Below are 21,718 nucleotides of genomic sequence, written 5' to 3'. Positions count from 1 at the left end.
GCAAAAACATCAACAGAGCGCATAATGTGAGAAAAACATGATCCCATTGTGGAATGGATTATAATAGTTTAGAGCTATTTAGATCTGGCATTATCTAATACAAAGAGCTTTCAAAAAAAATGAGAGAGGAGAGAGAGTGAAAAGCCTGGTCTCCTAGTACCCTGTTTTTGGTGAAGAGCAGGTCTATTGTGGCATCTGCGATGATGTTCATGCGCAGCTCAAAGGCTAGGATCTGTCTGGGTTTGCCAGGCTGAGCCACCTCCGTAACACCCAAGGACTGGTAGTCTGCCGGGAGGAAGAACTTCCACAGGCAGTCCCTGCATACAGAAATATAAATATTAGTAATTATATTCCTATGGTCTCTGCACGAAAGGAGGGAATGCTGTTGAGTCTGGCGAACAGCCAATTATGTTTTATGTAGTAGTATAGTTAGTTTGTGTGTGTACCTCTGCCTGTCTGCCCAGGGTCCATAGTTGAAGTCAGTTCCTTTTCCACAGACTATGTCCAGACCCCAGCAGGGAGGCAGATCTTGCAGTTTGGTGCCCTCTCCACACAGCTCTGGATCCCCACTCTCCTGCTCCTCTGGGACCAGGCCTGACAATACACACACAAGAATATGAATTACTAATGACTTTACATGTATAAAAAAAACTATTCAGGACTCTTCGAACTTGGCAAACAGACCAGAATTCTACACAATATGGTCGTACCTGGTTCATCCTGGTAATAGTAGATGTCCACGTCATTAGACTGCATGACCACAAATCCTTCTCCCATCAGTCTGGGCGGCCTATGGAGGACAACAGAGGTTGTATTCTTTTGGATTAAGAGGCTAGGTTTTAGGGTCGATGGTCAGCTCACTTATTGTTCAGCGGGCCTACGTAATGGGGTTTAGGGTCAAAGGTCAACTTACTCGTCGTTCTGCATGCCCAGGTAGCGTGGGCTGGGTACGAGCATGACGCGGACATTCTCCAGAGAGCCCTTGACGATGTGCATGTATTGGTCCAGGTGGCTGGAGGGGGGTTTGGTGGCGTAGGTCAGGAAGGCATCCTCAAAATTCACACATATCGTCTGTGGGAGGTGGTGGTTCCCAAATGCTAAGCGACCCTGGAGAAATGCACACGATACAATGATGAGAATTAAACATAAGTGCACTTTCAGATACACACGCTAGTCAATAGTTAGGTTGATGTCTCAGATGTAGCTAAGCTAACAGGAAACTTACTGTGCTGATGTTGACTTTGATGACGGGGATGAGGGATCTCCAAGATGACGACGGGTCAGGAGTCTCTGCTTTGATGTTAACACTGTCCAGGCTCTTTTCTCGTTCCTCTCTTCCTCTCTCCTCATCTTTTTTGGGAGGTATGAGGGTGGGGTCCAACCCGAATGTCTCCTGTAGCCGTGCGTAGAGATCTGTGCGGTTGTAAACGTGGAACTCAAATCCATTTACGGTCACGTAGAGCCTGGTCTCAGCCTTGGGGTCTGGAGAAGAGAAGAACAAGATCTGTAACTTTGATATGATGGCTAAGGAGAGTACAAGCCATTTTAGTTATTGCGGCCTCCCACCACTCCTACACCTATGGACTTGTTTCCCATATCAAAAAAATGTATCTTGAACAATCCACTGACCGTGCTGTTTCTGCTTAGGGTTATACATTTTCCACCAGCGGAATATAAGGAAACCATCTTGTATTCTGTAACACAAAATACATTGAAGGTAGAATAAAAATAGTAGTATAATATAAGCATGTGTTGTACAGAGAGCAGAATACATAACACTGTAAAAGTAAGCACCTGATGGACATGTCTTCGTTGATGAAGTACACATCTCTGAACATGACCTTCCCCGACAGCACTGAGAAGGAGAAGGAGCCTGTGGAGAGAGAGAGGACAGTCAGACAGTGATGCTAAAACTGATGCAAGTAGGTCACAGATTCACACTGAATTTCAGACACGCAAACATTAGATTCTTCACACTGAATTCCATAAATAAGGCACCTGGTAGCCAAGTCTGAGTATGCAAGTCTCAGGCAAGGTTCATAATTCACGCATCTGCAAGCTTGTTTCATTACATTATTTACACTCACCAATGTGAATGTAGCCATTCTTGTAGAGTCTGTTGATGATGAGGGTTAAGATGAGGCCAATGTTACGGGAGTTGTAGTAGGTCAGGTAGATGATCCATCCACAGGAAAGAATGGTGGCTGGAAGAGAAAACAGAGCACAGTTAGTTAGCGTCACTGATGTCCCACCATCCTTAGTTCGGGAGGAAATGTTTGGTACTGTCGTAATGACTTCATTAAGGTTGTTACAACAGTGACACAATAGCTGGTCCACGTCCTGCCATGACTCAAGTGAAAGACGGGTTACCATTAAGAATGGAATTACACCCCTGGTTACCACTGACTCAGGTTTAAACTATGTCTCATATTGTTATGATAGTGTGAAATGAGGCTTCACTCCTGTATACTTGGAGTTAAGTGCTCCCCATTCATCAACTCTAATTTGAGAAATGGGTGCGATTCACTGCAGCCAGCCCTCTCTCTAACTCAGGTGTTTTTCCACCCTCACTCTTAGTCTAGAAAATTTCCTCAACACTTACCCACAAGTAGCCACACAAAATTGGAGTCATGCTTGGTGAGGAAATCATCTAAGTCTCCAAAACTAGGGAAGGTGCTGTCGTTGGCTTTGGCATCCATGACTACAGCTGCGGCTCAGTATGACAACCAGCACTGAAACAGACCAAATGGTATCATAAGATGAGTTTACTGATTATCACAGCAGAAAGCCAAATAACTCAGTGTTTCAAAATCAATTATTCTGGGAAAACGCAAGACATAACACATTTCTCTTCTAGCACTAATGCAGATTCTACTAGTCAATTAATCATCAAATGCCTTTGCTTGGTTGAATTAGGTGTGCTGCTACAAAAGTGAACAAACGTGTGCAATAGCTGAGGGACCCTGAGTAACAGATTGAAAAAGCCTAACTAGTTGCCAACATTGTTAAAAGAATTGCATGACATGTTAGTAAAGGGTCATTCCGTTTGATTTCAACCACTTTTTGGATGGACCACTTTTGATTTGAATTAAACTTTCATACTTATTTGCTTATGGTAAAAATGGTCAGAAAGTGACTTTTTGGACTTCAATGCAAAAACATTTTAGCAGATAGAGGTGCTCAGATGACCCATTTTGCATACACCACACTGCCATGAAACATCCCAGGACTGGAAAAGATATACAGTTGAGTGTGATATAATTTAAAAGCTTACAAGCAGGGTTGTCAAACTATTTTATTATTAAAAATGTTTTATCCTTTAATTTAAACTGTAAAAAAAAGAAAAAGGTCAAATCCAAATGTTTTCATTTTCACATTATGTTGTAGTTTGACTAGAGTTGGGTGGTATCCCGATTGTCATACCATTTCGGTACTATATGGTATTACCGGAAGTGCACACAAGGGGCGCTATTTCTAAAATAATATGTATGGTTTTCTTGGATGCACAAAATAATTTAGGCAACAGGGATCTTGATCCAGGAGCGGATTGAATGTCTCTAGTCTGTGTACCAGTCTTCTTAGCTAACATTCCACTCCATGTCATTGCCAAATACTGGCCTTTAGGCAATCTCAACGTTCAATATGCAGCTGTATTTACAACAGAGTTGCTCATTGGTTGTTGAAATTACATAAACATTTTCCAGGACAACACATACATCCTGAAAAATAGAATTAGAAATTATAACAAAGTCAAAAACAGCTAGGCAAGTTGTTGTATTTTGAGGCTTAAAATCAAAGCAGAGGTTTTGTGGTTGGATTTGCAATATGTATTTAGTTTGAGAACTTAGACATGAGATAGCAACTTTTGACAGACTGGTATCGCCTGGACAAAAAAACAAAATGTTTGCTTAGCAATTGGTTACAAACATGTTCTGTTGAGAAAAAAAAGTATAGATTCCAAATATTTGGATAATTGTTGTGAATGGAGGATAGCTGTGAGGGTTATCGAATCAGAATCAACTCCTCTGTCCTCCTCGAGCTAATTAATGATAGAATGTTAATATTTGAAGATGGCAGAAAGGCCAGTCTCTTTGGCAATGACAAGGAGTGCAATATTAGCTAAAGAAACTGGTACTCAGGCTAGAATGTCTGCTGTAACGAAGAAGCTTGATCTAGACATATAGCCACTTAGCTAGCAAGTTAACAAACCAAATGCATAGCTGGAGCCTTGACCTGGATTTAATTTATTTGAAACATTTTAGATTTCTCATAGTTATACTTAAGTCACTGCTTATAACACAGACCCCCACGAGGTGGTGATTTTCAAAAAACGATATTCAAATATACCATTTATACCAAGGTATCGCCCATGCCTAAATTTGACCCTATTTTACATATTCTGAGGTGCTTGTTTTATGCCCGCCATCAGTTGAGACGGCATACTCTTGAATACAGGGTAGGTGTAGGGCTGTGGAGTCACGAAATTTAATCAGCCGGTGATTGTCAAGCAAATAACTGACGGTCTTAACATAAACACATAATCTCCTGGCTTCCACTGATGCAGACCTTTGGAACATCTACATTTTAAAGTCTAATAAATCCATGTAATCTAGTCTACACCATCACAATAAATGCATTATTTATTTTAGACAGGTCTAAAGGAACATGTGAAGAAAATGTAGTCTATATTTCAGAAGGACAGAATAGCATACTCTGAGTTGTCCTTATGTTAGGCCCTGAGCTGGCTATGCCAAATGGCTAGGGGCTACACTAGTTCATTTAGCAGAAAAGATTTGCTTAGAATTCCATGGCGTCATTTTATGGTATGAAGAATACAATTGAACAAAGCTGAATAAAATAAAGGATATTTTCTCCAACAGATTTGAGGGAGTGCGCACATGCAGGTATTCTGTGTTGAGCGGTTCACAAAGAAACAGGTACTGAACATGTATGTGCTTGATTTAGCATTAGTAATGTAACTTTAGTTGTGATACAAACATTGGGCTATATGTTTTGATTTTTAATACATTGTAAGGCTGCATGATGCAACTAATGATGATTTGTTTTTGTGCAGGCTGTACACACTTCATCAGTCACTCGTTCACAATTTGACAAGCACTTGATAATACCTCAAGTTTCACGGCGGCATCCCCTTTGTGTGGTCGTAATGCACCATAAAAAAATCCATGCCTTTAGTGGCCAGTGGCCGTTGTGCCCTTCACCCTGAGCACTCAATAAGGTGATCGGGTCTTTCTCACTGGCTACAAGTGAAGACAGACTCATCGAGAATGCAAATGCATGCGTCCTTATCCAATTCCGAGGTGCATATTGAAGATATTGGAAGAACTGTCCACATTTACTTTTCGTCAGCCAACAAGATGAGTAGGCCTAACAAACAGCAAAAGCATTAGCCCATGTCACTCTACTATCCCCCATAGTACAAAGGTTGACCTACTCCATTCTATGCGAGAAATAAATATTACAAACATAGTCTGGGATAGTTGTGGGATGCGATAGAGCCCAAATTAATGCCACTACTAGCTAAAAAAAAACATTTAAAAAAAAGCAATTTGGCTGATGCAACAGATCAGAACGTTTAGCCTAAAATATTGATAGCCTAATAGTTTATTTCTTCACATTATAAGCACAGCAATGCACAAATGGTAGTAGGCTATATGCACAAATGTTCCATTACCAGGAAAACACCATCATCAAAAGTGACCGCAAATGCAATTATGCATGCATTGCTTGTATTATAAAGGTGCATTTTTATGGTGAAAATGCTCTTCCCCTAACTTCAAACTCACACGCTGCTTATGTATGCCAGTTAGGCTCTACACCCCTTGTAAAGCGGATTAATGTGCTTAAGAAGTTATTTGGCCACTTTAGTTGATACAAACCGTATCAAAATATATAGGCCTATGGGCAAGGCCACATGAGAAGTGTGAGACTTTGATTTGAAAAATTTGCTACAAAAAAGTATTTGTTTCTTTTTCTGGGGATCATTCACAAGCAACAATACATAATTCACAAGTGATAGGCTTATATTGTCACCCATTAGACCAGGGGTGTCAAACTCAAATACCCAGTGGGCCAAAATGTAAAACCTGAACAAAGTCACGGGCCAACATTGAACAAATTAACCTTTTAATATGGACCCAAACAAGTTTTGCTTTAACATTGAATATGGAACAAGCATCGCTTATTACCATACAATATATAATTTAATAGTGGAGACATGCAAAATCGAATTTCAAATGAAAAAACACATCAATGGCATTCATTTATTAAATAAATAAAATTTAAATAAAAATTGTATGCCTCTTTTCTATTTGCAGCCTTCTGATTTAAATACCAAAATAAACTTTTTCCACTGGCTAATAATTTTACAAATAAAATGATAATAAATCAATCAACCATTCAAGCCCATGCCTTGTAGCAAGAAAAAGTGCATAAAGAAAACGTTAATAATTGCACACTGGTCTAATCTGATGTGCCCAAGCCAGATACCTGGCATCTCTTCTTGGATGCTAGTTCATCAATGTCTGGGCTCAAGCTCTGAGCTGAAGAAATCCTAGGTATCGAGCGAAGATGTTCATCAGTCAGACGTCTCCTGTGAGTTGTTTTTGTCATCTTCATCGAGGAGAAAAGTTGCTCGCATAGATAAGTGCTGCAGAACATGGAGAGCATCTGAGCACCTTGGGTGCGGAGCTGAGGCATTGTGTCAGGGATGAACTGTGGAAACTGTGCGGCGCCCACACCATCATACTTTGACTTCAGCGTGTCGTTGCACTGGAGTTCAATCAGCTCCATTTGGATGTTGGTTGGTGCATTTTCCACATCAACTGCGAAGGGATTACTAAGCAGTTCAAACTTGCATTTCTGGGCATCGAAGTCGGCAAATCGCCGGCTAAACTCGGCGAGAACACTGAGTTTTTCAGCAAACTGTGCGCATGGGAACACGGCGGTAGAGATCTGCGCTTTTATGGATTGGCAGCAGGGAAAATGGCAAGGGTTTCCTAGCAGCATCTGATTCTCCCACAGGCACAGTTTAGTTTTGAAGGCCCTCACTGCAGCGTACATGTCTGTGATGAAGCGCCCCCGCCCCTGAAGCTGCAGGTTCAGCGCATCGAGATGGCTCGAGATGTCACAGAGAAAGGCCAGCTCACACAGGAACTTTTGCTCCCGGAGCTCTGCCCTTTGGTTTCCAGGAATTGACATATTTCCTCACGCAGCTCGAAACATCTATTCAGTACTTTTCCTCTGCTTAGCCATCTCACCTCTGTGTGATACGGCACGTCTGCGTATTCCGAACCACACTCCTCCAGAAAAGATTTAAACTGGCGGTGATTTAGACCTTTGGCTCTTATAAAGTTAACTACCTGTGTTACTGTGGTCATAACATGTTCCATCTTTAGGGCTTTGGCACACAGTGCTTCCAGATGTATGATGCAGTGGTAAACAGTTAGCTCACCTGCACAGTTCTCTTCCCGCATCTTCTCCCGAACCATGCCCACCAGTCCACTCTTTTTACCGCACATCGCTGGCGCACCATCTGTCGTTAATCCAACGAGTTTATCCCACGGCAGCTTTATTTCAGTTACACATTTGGAAATCTCCTCAAAGATTTCCTTTCCTGTGGTTGTGCCATGCATTGATTTGAATCCTAATAGCTCCTCCGTAACACACAGATTTGAGTCCACTCCACGGATGAAGACTGACAGCTGAGCAGTATCAGATGCGTCGCAGCTCTCATCCACAGCGAGGAGAACGCAACAAAATCTTTTCCCTTTTCCATCAGCTGGTCATACAGATTGGTGGCAAGATCACATGTGCGATCAGCTACTGTGTTCCTGCTCAGGCTCACGTTTGAAAATGCTTGTTTTTTCTCTGGGCATACGAGGTCACAAACCTTCATCATGCACTTTTTCATGAACTCTCCCTCATTAGGGCCGGGCTGATTTTGCGATCTCTGCTGCCACTATATAACTAGCCTTTACAGCAGCCTCGCTTTGTGATGTGGCTTTTTTAAACATATTCTGTTGTGAAACCAAGCTTCTTTTCATCTCCTCTACTTTCTGGCTCCTTTGAGTCATGTCCAGGTCCTTGTATTTGTCATGGTGTTTCGTTTCATAGTGTCGTCTAATGTTGTACTCCTTACTTACAGCCACGTTGACTCCACAAACAAGACAAACAGGTTTGTCTTTTACATATGTAAACAGATATTCTGCCTCCCACTTGTCCAGAAAGCTCCTGTTTTCTGCCTTTCTTTTCGCCATTTTTGGAAAGGGTTAGCTCGCTGACAGTTGTAGCGTCTATGTTGCTATGACTACTGTCACAGAGGAGAGAGCGTTTCTAGGTCCTGTCCTGATTGGCGCGCGAAAACAGCAGAGCATTATGGGATTCGTAGTATTAGTGGTGAATGCGCTGTATAATACCGGCGGGCCAGCTCTAGTAGTAATTTGGTATTGTCTCTCACGGGCCAGAGTTTGACACCCATGCATTAGACTATTCTTGATTTCATCTTATCTTTACATACACTAAATAATAAACTCAGCAAAAAAAGAAAACGTCCTCTCGCTGTCAACTGCGTTTATTTTCAGCAAACTTAACATGTGTAAATATTTGTATGAACATAACTAGATTCAACAACAGACATGTGGTTCCACAGACATGTGGTTTCATGCATGTTAACATTAGAAGCCTCTTCCCTAAGTGTGCTTTATTCACCACTTGAGCACATTCTGCCAACCCAGACGTCTTAGCCGTATCTAAATCCTGGCTTAGGAAGACCACCAAAACTCCTGAAATTTGTACCAAAACAATTTGAGCTTTTACTTCTAAAAATTCACCTTTCCAGAAACAAGTCTCTCACCATTGCAGGTTGCTATAGACCACCCTCTGACCCCAGCTGTGCCCTGGACACCATATGTGAATTGATTTCCCCCCCCACCTATCCTCTGAGCTCGTGCTGCTTGGTGACCTAAATTGGGACATGCTTAACACCCCAGCGATCCTACAATCTAAGCTTGATGCCCTCAATCTCACACAAATTATCAATTAACCTACCAGGTACAACCCCAAATCTGTAAACACAGGCACCCTCACAGATATCATCCTAACTAACCCACCCTCCAAATACACCTCTGCTGTTTTCTACCAAGATCTCAGCGATCACTGCTTCATTGCCTGCATCCGTAATGGGTCTTCGGTCAAACGACCACCCCTCATCACTGTCAAATGCTCCCTAAAACACTTTAGCGAACAGACCTTTCTAATCGACCTGGCCAGGGTATCCTGGAATGACATTGACCTCATACTGTCAGTAGAGGATGCCTGGTTATTCTTTAAAAGTGCCTTCCTCACCATCTTAAATAAGCATGCTCCATTCAAAAAAAATGTAGAACCAGGAATAGATATAGCCCTTGGTTCACTCCAGACCTGTCTGCCCTTGACCAGCACAAAAACATCCTGTGGCGTTCTCAGGAGGCTGAAGAAATTCGGCTTGTCACCAAAAGCACTCAAAGTTCTACAGAGGCACAATCGAGAGCATCCTGTCGGGCTGTATCACCGCCTGGTACGGCAACTGCTCCGCCCACAACTGTAAGGCTCTCCAGAGGGTAGTGAGGTCTGCACAACGCATCACCGGGGGAAAACTACCTGCCCTCCAGGACACCTACACCACCCGATGTTACAGGAAGGCCATAAAGATCATCAAGGACAACAACCACCCGAGCCACTGCCTGTTCACCCCGCTATCATCCAGAAGGCGAGGTGAGTACAGGTGCATCAAAGCTGGGACCGAGAGACTGAAAAACAGCTTCTATCTCAAGGCCATCAGACTGTTAAACAGCCACCACTAACATTGAGTGGCTGCTGCCAACACACTGACTCAACTCCAGCCACTTTAATAATGGGAATTGATGTAAAATACATCATGAGCCACTTTAAACAATGCTACTTAATACAATGTTTACATACCCTACATTATTCATCTCATATGTATACGTATATACTGTACTCTATATCATCTCCTGCATATTTATGTAATACATGTATCACTAGCCACTTTGAACTATGCCACTTTGTTTACATACTCATATGTATATACTGTACTCAATACCATCTACTGCATCTTGCCTATGCCGCTCTGTACCATCACTCATTCATATATCTTTATGTACATATTCTTTATCCCTTTACACTTGTGTGTATAAGTTAGTAGTATTGGATTTGTTAGCTCGATTACTCTTTGGTTATTACTGCATTGTCGGAACTAGAAGCACAAGCATTTCGCTACACTCGCATTAACATCTGCTAACCATGTGTATGTGACAAATAAAATTTGATTTGATTTGCAATAAATTTGAATAGCCCCCATGATATGCAACTTTTCAGGGAAGTTAGGAACCAATATACACAGTCGGTTAGGAAAGCAAAGGCTAGCTTTTTCAAACAGAAATTTGCTTCCTGTAGTACAAACTCAAGTTCTGGGACACTAAAGTCCATGGAGAATAAGAGCACCTCCTCCCAGCTGCCCACTGCACTGAGGCTAAGAAACACTCTCACTACCGACAAATCCACAATAATTGAGAATTTCAATAAGCATTTTCTACAGCTGGCCATGCTTTCCACCTGGCTACCTCTACCCTGGTCAACAGCCCTGCGCTCCCCACATCAACTTGCCCAAACCTCCCCCACTTCTCCTTCACCCAAATCCAGATAGCTGATGTTCTGAAAGAGCTGCAAAATCTGGACCCCTACAAATCAGCTGGGCACCTACAAATCAGCTGGGCTAGACAATCTGGACCCTCTCATTCTAAAATGATCTGCCAAAATTGTTGCAACCCCTATTACAAGCCTGTTCAACCTCATATCATCTGAGATTCACATAGATTGTAAAGCTGCCGCAGTCATCCTCCTCTTCAAAGGGGGAGACACTTGTGTCTTTACTATCATTAAATTGAAGACATAGTTTTTATCAAAGATTCTCTGTAATTAGTATTATGCGATCAACTGATTAATCATGCAACTGTAATTAACTAGGAAGTCAGCGCACCAAGGAAAAATATTCAGATTACAAGGTTATAATTTCCTAATATAACCTTTCAGATATTTTCATATCTGATCCATAAATTTCTGATGAATGAATTATTTACTTTACCTCACGTTAGTCTCATTCCAAACGTCGTAAATTGTTGGTTATCTGCACGAACCTAGTCTTCACTATGAGTCATCCATACATCAATTGCCTTAAATCACTTATTTATTACTAACTAATTCACAGAAATGCACAAAAAAACAAGGTAAATATGGTTACAAGAGATGATAGGAGAATGTGCCCTAGTGGGCTAAACCGGCGGCTTGTTAGACACAAGGGGATGTGGGGGTCGACTAAGAAGTCACTACAGAGTGATAATTATAACAATTGAAATGCTAATCCTTTGCACATGAACGCTCACTCATTCGGGAACAATTGCAATCAATATATATATTTACGCTCAGTGTGTCGTCTTGATCGCTGGTGAAAAGTTTTCTTTTGCAGAATTGTCCGTCTCTCTCCTCTCTCTCTGTCGTGGTTATAATGGATAGCTCAGCGACATTCATTCGTTTCGTTATAGAATGGATGTTTCGGCGGTTGTCGTTCTTCGCGTTCAATGATACCAAATTCCTAGCTGCAGACTAGTAATTCATATCAAAGACTTGTTCTTATTCTGTCGGTATCAATAGTCTAATAGTTTAACCACATGGTATGGTTAAAAGATTCAGCAATGGTCTACAACCTTTGTCCTCTCCTAATGGAGAACAACATGGTCTGCTGATAATTTCTCAAAGTTGGGTTTTATTCAGAATTGCAGAAAAGGGGCTGTCCCAAGATGCCTGACCCTAACTGGGCTCAGGGGAGGTCCTCTGATTTAGTTCAAATCAAAAGGGAATTGTATTTTCCTTCATTAAACAGTCCAAAATCATATTACACAATTTTACAAACAGTATCACACTCACTCATCTTATACAACAATTAGATGTAAACCTCATATCTGAGGCTATTATATAAACAGAATTATGGTAATGTGGCCACACCGTCTCCCAAGAGCTTCCCCAAGTTGTAACAAACGGACCAGTTCGCAGCTGGATTCTTCACCGAGCTTTTATACTTTCTCCGAAACATGAAATTTGTTCGTACCTCAAGTTCTGTGAGGGGAGAGAAATTCCTTTGTGCTTTATGAAAATTTACTCTGCCTCTTATACTATGTGGCAGGGTCTTCTCAGGAATTTACAACCTCTCTCGGACCACAGCAGCCTAGTTGAAGGAGGCAAGGGGAAGCAGGGAGAGGGGGCTTGCTATACCCAAAGAGGGCAACGTCATGACACACTCTAGACCCAAACTGCTAGACCTTTATCTATCCTACCCTGCCTTTCTAAGGTCTTTGAAAGCCTAGTTAACAAACAGATTACCGACCATTTCGATTCTCACCGTACCTTCCCCGCTATGCAATCTGGTCATGGGTGCAACTCAGCCACGCTCAAGGTCCTAAACGATATAACCTCCATCAATAAGAGACGTTACAGTGCAGCCGTATTCATCGACTTGGCTAAGACTTTCGACTCTGTCAATCACAACATTATTATTGGCAGACTCAACAGCCTTGGATCCTCAAATGATTGCCTCGCTTGGTTCACCAACTACTTCTCCGAGTTCAGTGTGTCAAATTGGAGGGACTGTTGTCCGGACCTCTGGCAGCCTCTATGGGGGTGCCACAGGGTTCAATTCTTGGGCTGACTCTCTTCTCTGTATAAAAAAAAGTACTTAGTCAGCCACCAATTGTGCAAGTTCTCCCACTTAAAAAGATGAGGCCTGTTTTCATCATAGGTACACTTCAACTATGACAGACAAAAGGAGAAAAAAAAATCTAGAAAATCACATTGTAGGATTTTTAATGAATTTATTAGAAAATTATGGTGGAAAATAAGTATTTGGTCACCTAAAAACAAGCACGACTTCTGGCTCTCAGAGACCTGTAACTTCTTATTTAAGAGGCTCCTCTGTCCTCCACTCGTTACCTGTATTAATGGCACCTGTTTGAACTTGTTATCAGTATAACAGACACCTGTCCACAACCTCAGTCACACTCCAAACTCCACTATGGCCAAGACCAAAGAGCTGTCAAAGGACACCAGAAACAAAATTGTAGACCTGCACCAGGCTGGGAAGACTGAATCTGCAATAGGTAAGCAGCTTGGTTTGAAGAAATCAACTGTGGGAGCAATTATTAGGAAATGGAAGACATACAAGACCACTGATAATCTCCCTCTATCTGGGGCTCCATGCAAGATCTCACCTGTGGGGTCAAAATGATCACAAGAACGGTGAGCAAAAATCACAGAACCACACGGGGGGCCCTAATGAATGACCTGCAGAGAGCTGGAACCAAAGTAACAAAGCCTACCATCAGTAACACACTACGCCGCCAGGGACTCAAATCCTGCAGTGCCATACATGTCCCCCTGCTTAAGCCAGTACATGTCCAGGCCCGTCTGAAGTTTGCTAGAGAGCATTTGGATGATCCAGAAAAAGATTGGGAGAATGTCATATGGTCAGATGAAACCAAAATATAACTTTTTGGTAAAAACTCAACTCGTTGTGTTTGGAGGACAAAGAATGCCGAGTTGCATCCAAAGAACACCATACCTACTGTGAAGCATGGGGGTGGAAACATCATGCTTTGGGGCTGTTTTTCTGCAAAGGGACCAGGACGACTGATCCGTGTAAAGGAAAGAATGAATGGGGCCATGTATCGTGAGATTTTGAGTGAAAACCTCCTTCCATCAGCAAGGGCATTGAAGATGAAACGTGGCTGGGTCTTTCAGCATGACAATGATCCCAAACACACCGCCCGGGCAACGAAGGAGTGGCTTCGTAAGAAGCATTTCAAAGGTCCTGGAGTGGCCTAGCCAGTCTCCTGTTCTCAACCCCATAGAAAATCTTTGGAGGGAGTTGAAAGTCCATGTTGCCCAGCAACAGCCCCAAAACATCACTGCTCTGGAGGAGATCTGTATGGAGGAATGGGCCAAAATACCAGCAACAGTGTGTGAAAACCTTGTGAAGACTTACAGAAAACATTTGACCTCTGTCATTGCCAACAAAGGGTATATTAAATTATTTAGAAACTTTTGTTATTGACCAAATACTTATTTTCCACCATCATTTGCAAATAAATTCATTAAAAATCCTACAATGTGATTTTCTGGATTTTTTTTCTCATTTTGTGTGTGTACCTATGATGAAAATTACAGACCTCATCTTTTTAAGTGGGGGAACTTGCACAATTGGTGGCTGACTAAATACTTTTTTGCCCCCCTGTATTACTGATGTCGCTCTCGCTGCTGGTGATTCTCTGATCCACCTCCATGCAGACGACAGCATTCTGTATACCTCTGGCCCTTCTTTGGACGATGTGTTAACTAACCTCCAGATGAGCTTCAATGCCATACAACTCTCCTTCTCTGGTCTCCAACTGCTCTTAAACGCTAGTAAAAACTAAATGCATGCTCTTCAACCGATCCCTGCCCGCACCTGCCCACCCGTCCAGCATCACTACTCTGGACAGTTCTGACTTAGAATATGTGGACAACTACAAATACCTAGGTGTCTGGTTAGACTGTAAACTCTCCTTCCAGACTCACATTAAACATCTCCAATCCAAAATTAAATCTAGAATCGGCTTCCTAATTCGCAACAAAACATCCTTCACTCATGCGGGCAACATACCCTCGTAAAACTGACCATCCTACAGATCCTTGACTTTGGCGATGTCATTTACAAAATAGCCTCCAACACTCTACTCAACAAACTGGATGCAGTCTATCACAGTGCCATCCGTTTTGTCACCAAAGCCTCATATACTACCCACCACTGCAACCTGTATGCCCTCGTTGGCTGGCCCTCGCTTCATACTCATCTCCAAACACACTGGCTCCAGGTCATCTTCAAGTCTCTGCTAGGTAAAACCTCAACTTATCTCAGCTCACTGGTCAACATAGCAGCACCCACCCGTAGCACGCGCTCCAGCAGGTATATCTTACTGGTCACCCCCAAAGCCAATTCTTCCTTTGGCTGCCTCTCCTTCCAGTTCTCTGCTGCCAATGTCTGGAACGAACTGCAAAATCTCTGAAGCTGGGGACTCTTACGTCCCTCACTAGCTTTAATCACCAGCTGTCAGAGCAGCTCACAGATCACTGCACCTGTACATAGCTCATCTGTAAATAGCCCATCCAATCTACCTCATCCCCATGCTGTATTTATTTATCTTGCTCCTTGGCACCCTAGTATCTCTACTTGCACATTCATATTCTGCACATCTACCATTCCAGACTTTAATTGCTATATTGTAATTACTTCGCCACCATGGCCTATTTATTGCCTTACCTCTCTTATCCTACCTCATTTGCACATGCTGTATATAGATTTTCTACTGTATTATTGATTGTGTTTGTTTATTCCATGTGTAACTCTGTGTTGTTGTATGTGTCGAACTGCTTTGCTTTATCTTGGCCAGGTCGCAGTTGCAAATGAGAACTTGTTCTAAACTAGACTACCTGGTTAAATAAAGGTGAAATAAAATAAATAAATAAATGTGACTAACAGAAATTGAATAATGTGTCCCTGAGCAAAGGTGGGGTCAAAATCAAAAGTAACAGTCAGTATCTGGGGTGGCCACCAGCTGCATTAAGTACTGCAGTGCATCTCCTCACGGACTGCACCAGATTTGCCCGTTCTTGCTGTGAGATGTTACCCCACTCTTCCACCAAGGCACCTGCAAGTTCCCAGACATTTCTTGGGGGGAATGGCCCTAGCCCTCACCCTCCGATCCAACAGGTCCCAGACGTGCTCAATGGGATTGAGATCTGGGCTCTCGCTGGCCATGGCAGAACACTGACATTCCTGCCTTGCAGGAAATCACGCACAGAATGAGCAGTATGGCTGGTGGCATTGTCATGCTGGAGGGTCATGTCAAGATGGGCATGCAGGAAGGGTACCACATGAGGGAGGAGGTTGTCTTCCCTGTAATGCACAACATTGAGATTGCCTGCAATGACAACAAGCTCAGTCCGATGTGACACACCGCCCCAGACCATGACGGACCCTCCACCTCTAAATCGATCCCGCTCGAGAGTACAGGCCTCGGTGTAATGCTCATTCCTTCGACGATAAACGCAAATCCGACCATCACCCCTGGTGAGACAAAACCGCGATTCGTCAGTGAAGAGCACTTTTTGCCAGTCCTGTCTGGTCCAGCGATGGTGGGTTTGTGCCCATAGAAGACATTGTTGCCGGCGATGTCTGGTGAGGACCTGCCTTTACAACAGGCCTACAAGCCCTCAGTCCAGCCTCTCTCAGCCTATTGTGGACAGTTTGAGCACTGATGGAGGGATTGTGCGTTCCTGGTGTAACTCGGGCATTTGTTGTTGCCACCCTGTTCCTGTGCAGGTGCTGTTACACGTGGTCTGCCACTGCAAGGATGATCAGCTGTCCGTCCTCTCCCTGTAGCGCTGTCTTAGGCGTCTCACAGTATGGGCATTGCAATTTATTGCCCTGGCCACGTCTGCAGTCCCCATGCCTCCTTGCAGCATGCATAAGGCACATTCACGCAGATGAGCAAGGACCCTGGGCATCTTTCTTTTGGTATTTTTCAGAGCCAGTAGAAAGGCCTCTTTAGTATCCTAAGTTTTCATAGCTGTGACCTTAATTGGTGCATGTGCATGTTCATTAATTGTTAATGGTTCATTGAACAAGCATGGCAAATAATGTTTAAACCCTTTACAATGAAGATCTGTGAAGTTATTTGGATTTTTACAAATTATCTTTGAAAGACACGGTCCTAAAAAAGGGGTGTTTCTTTTTTTCCCTGAGTTTATATATGTGTGAAATTTGTTTTGATTTAGAATGGACCGTTATCATACACCTGTTTCGAAACAGGGGCATCGGGGAAAAAATATGTAATCTATGCACTTAAATAACGAATAGAGGACGAGGTAGGCTATACTTATGTTGTAAATATAAGCAACTTGCTTAATATTAGGAAAGTTGAAAAATAAATATAGTAGGCCTAGCCTATAGAAAGCTGATTCTCCTCTTTTTAGTAGAGGCCATCACTCTGTTCTCACCAATTGCATAGCCAATAGAAATGTTGTGCAACATAAGCTCATGGGCTCTCATGAAGTGTTTAATTCGATTTTCGATCACATTTGCATTGATGTCAGAGTGATTAGAGGGACAATAGAGTGCTGAGTACCAGGTAGTTAGCAAGTTTTGTAGGCTACTAATGACCATCAGCAGCATCAGAGATTGGAGAGAGCCTAATTAACGTGATTAAGCGGTCATGTGGAATTTGACTGCCTTCATGACTCAAGACCGCCGGTGTGGCAGTAATACAGTCACAGCAACAGCCCTAGGTGAGTGTCATTTCAATCATAGATTCATATATCAAATTCATTTTGTGAACATATTCCTTCATAAGCTTTCCCGCCATCACACAATTACGGTCGTTCTTTACTCAATACAAAAACAGCCAATTATAAATCACAATCCAGAGAAGGTGGGCATGATTTGAAAGCTTGTTTTATTGCCAACATGACTAGCTCAGTTATAAAATACAAGCTTACAGTGTTAAGCTTTCACAAGGCAATTCAACTTTTTTTTTCTCGCATAGAAAGGAGTCATGAGTGCATTCATGAGCATATGCCGCAGCTCATTTTCTTCACAATAAACAAACATGCTCATTCTGTTCAGAACAACCCCAGGGTATGAAAATGTAATCTTGTAACTGTACATCAAAACAGAGATCACAAATGTTGACACTGTGTATGACATGAGTTTTATGATTTGGAAATGTTTAGTGTACATTTCGACTCGCGGGTGTTTGGCTTACTTGTATGAGATCAAAGCGTTAATTATTATAATCCTCAACATCTGATCTTTCAAAATACATCAGGTCAGCTTAATTTACAACATTTCCCTTACTCAAAACAAAACTTTTGCAAAAGTTGACCAATTACTAGGAGGGATGGAGGCAACTTCTTGTCACGCGGTGCTCAAGTTCCTAACGGCTGTCAGTCAAACCTCATAATGCACTGTGAAGTGCAAAGCCAGAACGTTGATGTCATGTACAGCATGTTGCTGTACAGCCACTACATTCCAATTTAGGTGCTTACTAATGCCCAAATCTACCATTTTCAACCCGTATACGAGTGTAAAGAGTTTACTTCCACTTTTGAGTCATAGGCTCCCTTTCATTCCCCTGAAAACCAGAACATACAGTTGCTGGGGACTCAGCTAAGGCTAAGTTACAACATATTCAAAAATGAAAAGAATCTGAGTTTAAACACTTTTAGACAATTGATGTGAACGTGGCAATTAGCAGTTGAAACAATTACAAAAGTGTCCTCCTCACCACTATTAAGGTAAAAAGCTGAGGGATTGGGCTGGAGAAATCTAACCATTCAGATTCATAGAGCTATGGATGCAAGGACTGACCATCCATGATAACAAAATTATTAGTTTTAACCATGTTTTGATGGTATACAGTGTTTGTTTACATTTACAAGCATTGGAGTAAAACAAGCTTATATTTTGGGTTCATGAGACATTCATAAGAAGTTATTTTCATAAATCAATGAATACATCATTCATATAGTTTTAAAAAATGTAGCAACTGCAGATTGACCCTTTAAAAAAAGGTACAAATATTTTATATATTTTTTAACTCTAGAAATTACAAAATAGTTTGACAACCCGGTTTGTAAGCTTTTAAATGATAATCAAACTCAAACATTTATATTTTCCAGTGTTGAAGACATGGATGTCTCATGATAGGGTGGTGTGTGCAAAATAGTTCAACTTTGTTCTCCTAAATGTTTTGGCATTCAGGACCAAAAAGTTACTTTCTGACCTCTTCTACCATGGGCAAATATGTATAAAAAGTTTTGTTCAAGAAGTGTTTGAAATCAGATGAAACGACCCTAAAATGTCCAGACATAGCCTAGTCTGCAGCCCTTGTGGTTCAGGCGTAAGCTTGCTCTCCAACAATAATTGAAGAGTATTGTTTAACTTGGACACTTCCAAGTATTGATTGAATGGGGCACAGTTTCTCAGGCAGGTCATGTTGAGTGGGGCAAGAGTGAAACCTCTTAGCTACCTGTGTGTGAGTAAGGCTCAACGCACAAGCATGGTGTGGTAGTAGTCCAGTTGTTATGCAGAAAAAGAGGTCAGTAGTTGAACACACACAAGCAAATCCCTACCTAATCCACCTTAGATCATGCTGTGTAGATGAAGGGGGGGGCATGCATGGGACATAAGCACTGCCGTTCATAAACACTGTGTGTGTGTGTGTGTGTGTGTGTGTGTGTGTGTGTGTGTGTGTGTGTGTGTGTGTGTGTGTGTGTGTGTGTGTGTGTGTGTGTTAGTCCGGTTGTGTGAAACCAGAACTGTGAATCAGGCTTGTCTGATGAAGCGACAGTTTTTCCTGAAGGTTCAGAGTGATCGTACGCCTAATACTACAGGAAGTTGATGAATCAGATCTGAGTAAAGTGATACGAAACATGCCATGGTAGTAGATTATGAGCAACAGTTATGACAAAAATAGAATACTATCTAGGTCCTGCCAGGCACACTATCTGGAAATCTACTTTTTCAACCTAGGACATCACGTGACAATGTTATTTCCTTGTGTCGGTGAGGCTCATCATGTTGGCCCAGTATGCTTAAGCAGTGTCATACAGACAGCAAGTCATCTCACGCAGACAGCAAAAGAGGATTCATTCTTTAAATCTTTCAAGGCATGCTCAGACGTGTTGCAAGAGAAAATTGGACGTTTGATAACAGCACAATCAGTGAAGCAACCATAATGACAAATAGTTTCGTACTAACTAGCCACGTGATAGTCATACATTCGAGTATTTCTATTTGTTTGCAAGTTAGTTGGAGGCAAGCTAGATAAGAGGCTTTCAGAACAACAAGTGAACCTTGCACTCTCGCTAGTGCAGCGTTTCCCAAACTCGGTCCTTAGGACCCAAAGGGGTGCACGTTTTGGTATTTGCCCAAGTACTACACAGCCGATTCAAATAATGAAATCATCGAGCTTTCATTATTTGAATCAACTCTGTTGTGCTCAGGCAAAAAAACAAACCGTGGTAAGTTACCCAGGACCGAATTGGGTTCGTTTAACCTTGCACTAGCGACTTATTCCATCACCATTTTCATGGATTGCAATAAATACAGCTAGCTGCTGTTCACGACCATGTTTAGCCTGGGACCCCCAGATCGATAGTATTTAACGACCAGGTGAAGGCCCCCCGGCTAACCCTTGATGAATGTTCTGAAAACGTTTTTACTTAGTTAGCTAGTAGCTAATGTTAGCTATATTTGTTTGTTGTGGGCACGAGCGTTAGCTTGTACGGCCTTCCGCAAACAATTCATTTGAGATTTGCGGTATTCTCAGGTCATTAACTTAAACTATTAACAAAACGCATAAATATGGGGAAATTTGATGTAAACCGACAGACAATTGCTGCGCCACGTCTGCCTCGTAACATTTTTTTTTGACAGCCGTGGTTCCCCACCGCTTCAGGTAAGATAATGACGTTAGCTAGCTACTGTAGTATGTTTACAACAGGCCGCACCCAACGACTTGGTATTCTTTATCCTTATAGAAAGTCTAAGGACAAAAATAGAACACAAACCTTAATACGTTGTATGACATTCGATTTCATTTTGCGCCAATTCTTCGGGATTTACTATTCTTTTGTTCTTTTAGACATCCTTAGCAGCTCTCCAAAATATCTGCATGGCAGCAAACTAGTTGACAGTTCTTCCTTTCGCAGACACCAAATCCAACATTCGACCAATGGGTAAGTCGTGGGCGATAAATCAACCAATTGAGACAAGGGATTTGACAAAGTACAACCCACTTTGAAGATTGATATTAATTTCAGCGTATCAACTGTAATGTTTTTATTATTATGCACGACCTGAGTACTATCTAATGCAGGGTTTCCCAACTGGCGGCCCACGAACCGAATTTGCTCCGTGGGTTGTTTTATTAAGCGCAAACTAAATAAAAATACAACTTTTGTGGAATATCATTTTTGGATATAATACTGTAAAAAAAATAGAATCAGCTCCAATTTATTTTTGAATTAGAAAATATGTTCCCAAATAGTCCTAGGCATAAGTCATGTGATTGTATATAAATAATAATTGATTGGATATATATATATATATATATATATATATATTATATATTTATATATATATATATATATATATATATATATATATATGAGAGAGAGCACTTTTCTACCAGCTGAGGTACTCAAATTGCTTTACATAGTAGGGGGAAACTCCCCTCATCCACCATCACAATGTGTAGCACACACTTCAGTGATGCATGGCAATCATTTTTTGTTCCAGAACGCTCACCATACATCAGGTGGAGAGGTAAGGAGTGATATATGCCATTTAGGAATGAGGGGGATGATTAGGTGGCTCGGTTGGGAATTTAGTCATGAGACCAGGGTGAACACTCCAATATTGTAGTGGCGGGTATAATCAGGTATAACCGCTTATTTTTCAGTGTAGCCACTGATACTTATCAAAGTAGGGAAGGTATACGCGTATCAATCAATAGGGCTGATAGAACAGATTGGAATGTTTAGCTTA

The 21,718-nt window shown here is 41.9% G+C and overlaps 1 protein-coding gene across 1 annotated transcript in view; it reads right to left on the bottom strand.

The window, feature by feature from the left end:
- LOC135525763 (bridge-like lipid transfer protein family member 1) overlaps window positions 1-20,879 on the bottom strand; it is a 93,014-nt gene extending 72,135 nt beyond the window's left edge. The window contains 10 exon segments of the mRNA XM_064953584.1: window positions 161-317; window positions 447-594; window positions 711-790; window positions 914-1,107; window positions 1,226-1,482; window positions 1,630-1,694; window positions 1,795-1,873; window positions 2,088-2,204; window positions 2,603-2,732; window positions 20,740-20,879. Of these exon segments, the coding sequence (XP_064809656.1) occupies window positions 161-317; window positions 447-594; window positions 711-790; window positions 914-1,107; window positions 1,226-1,482; window positions 1,630-1,694; window positions 1,795-1,873; window positions 2,088-2,204; window positions 2,603-2,699 (1,194 nt within the window). The 5' untranslated portion in view covers window positions 2,700-2,732; window positions 20,740-20,879.
- Between the last annotated feature and the right edge of the window lie 839 nt (window positions 20,880-21,718).

The sequence above is a fragment of the Oncorhynchus masou genome, chromosome 32, assembly GCF_036934945.1.
Source record: "Oncorhynchus masou masou isolate Uvic2021 chromosome 32, UVic_Omas_1.1, whole genome shotgun sequence".
NCBI classification, from domain to species: Eukaryota; Metazoa; Chordata; class Actinopteri; order Salmoniformes; family Salmonidae; genus Oncorhynchus; species Oncorhynchus masou.
This window is presented reverse-complemented; position numbering and strand designations above follow the sequence as displayed.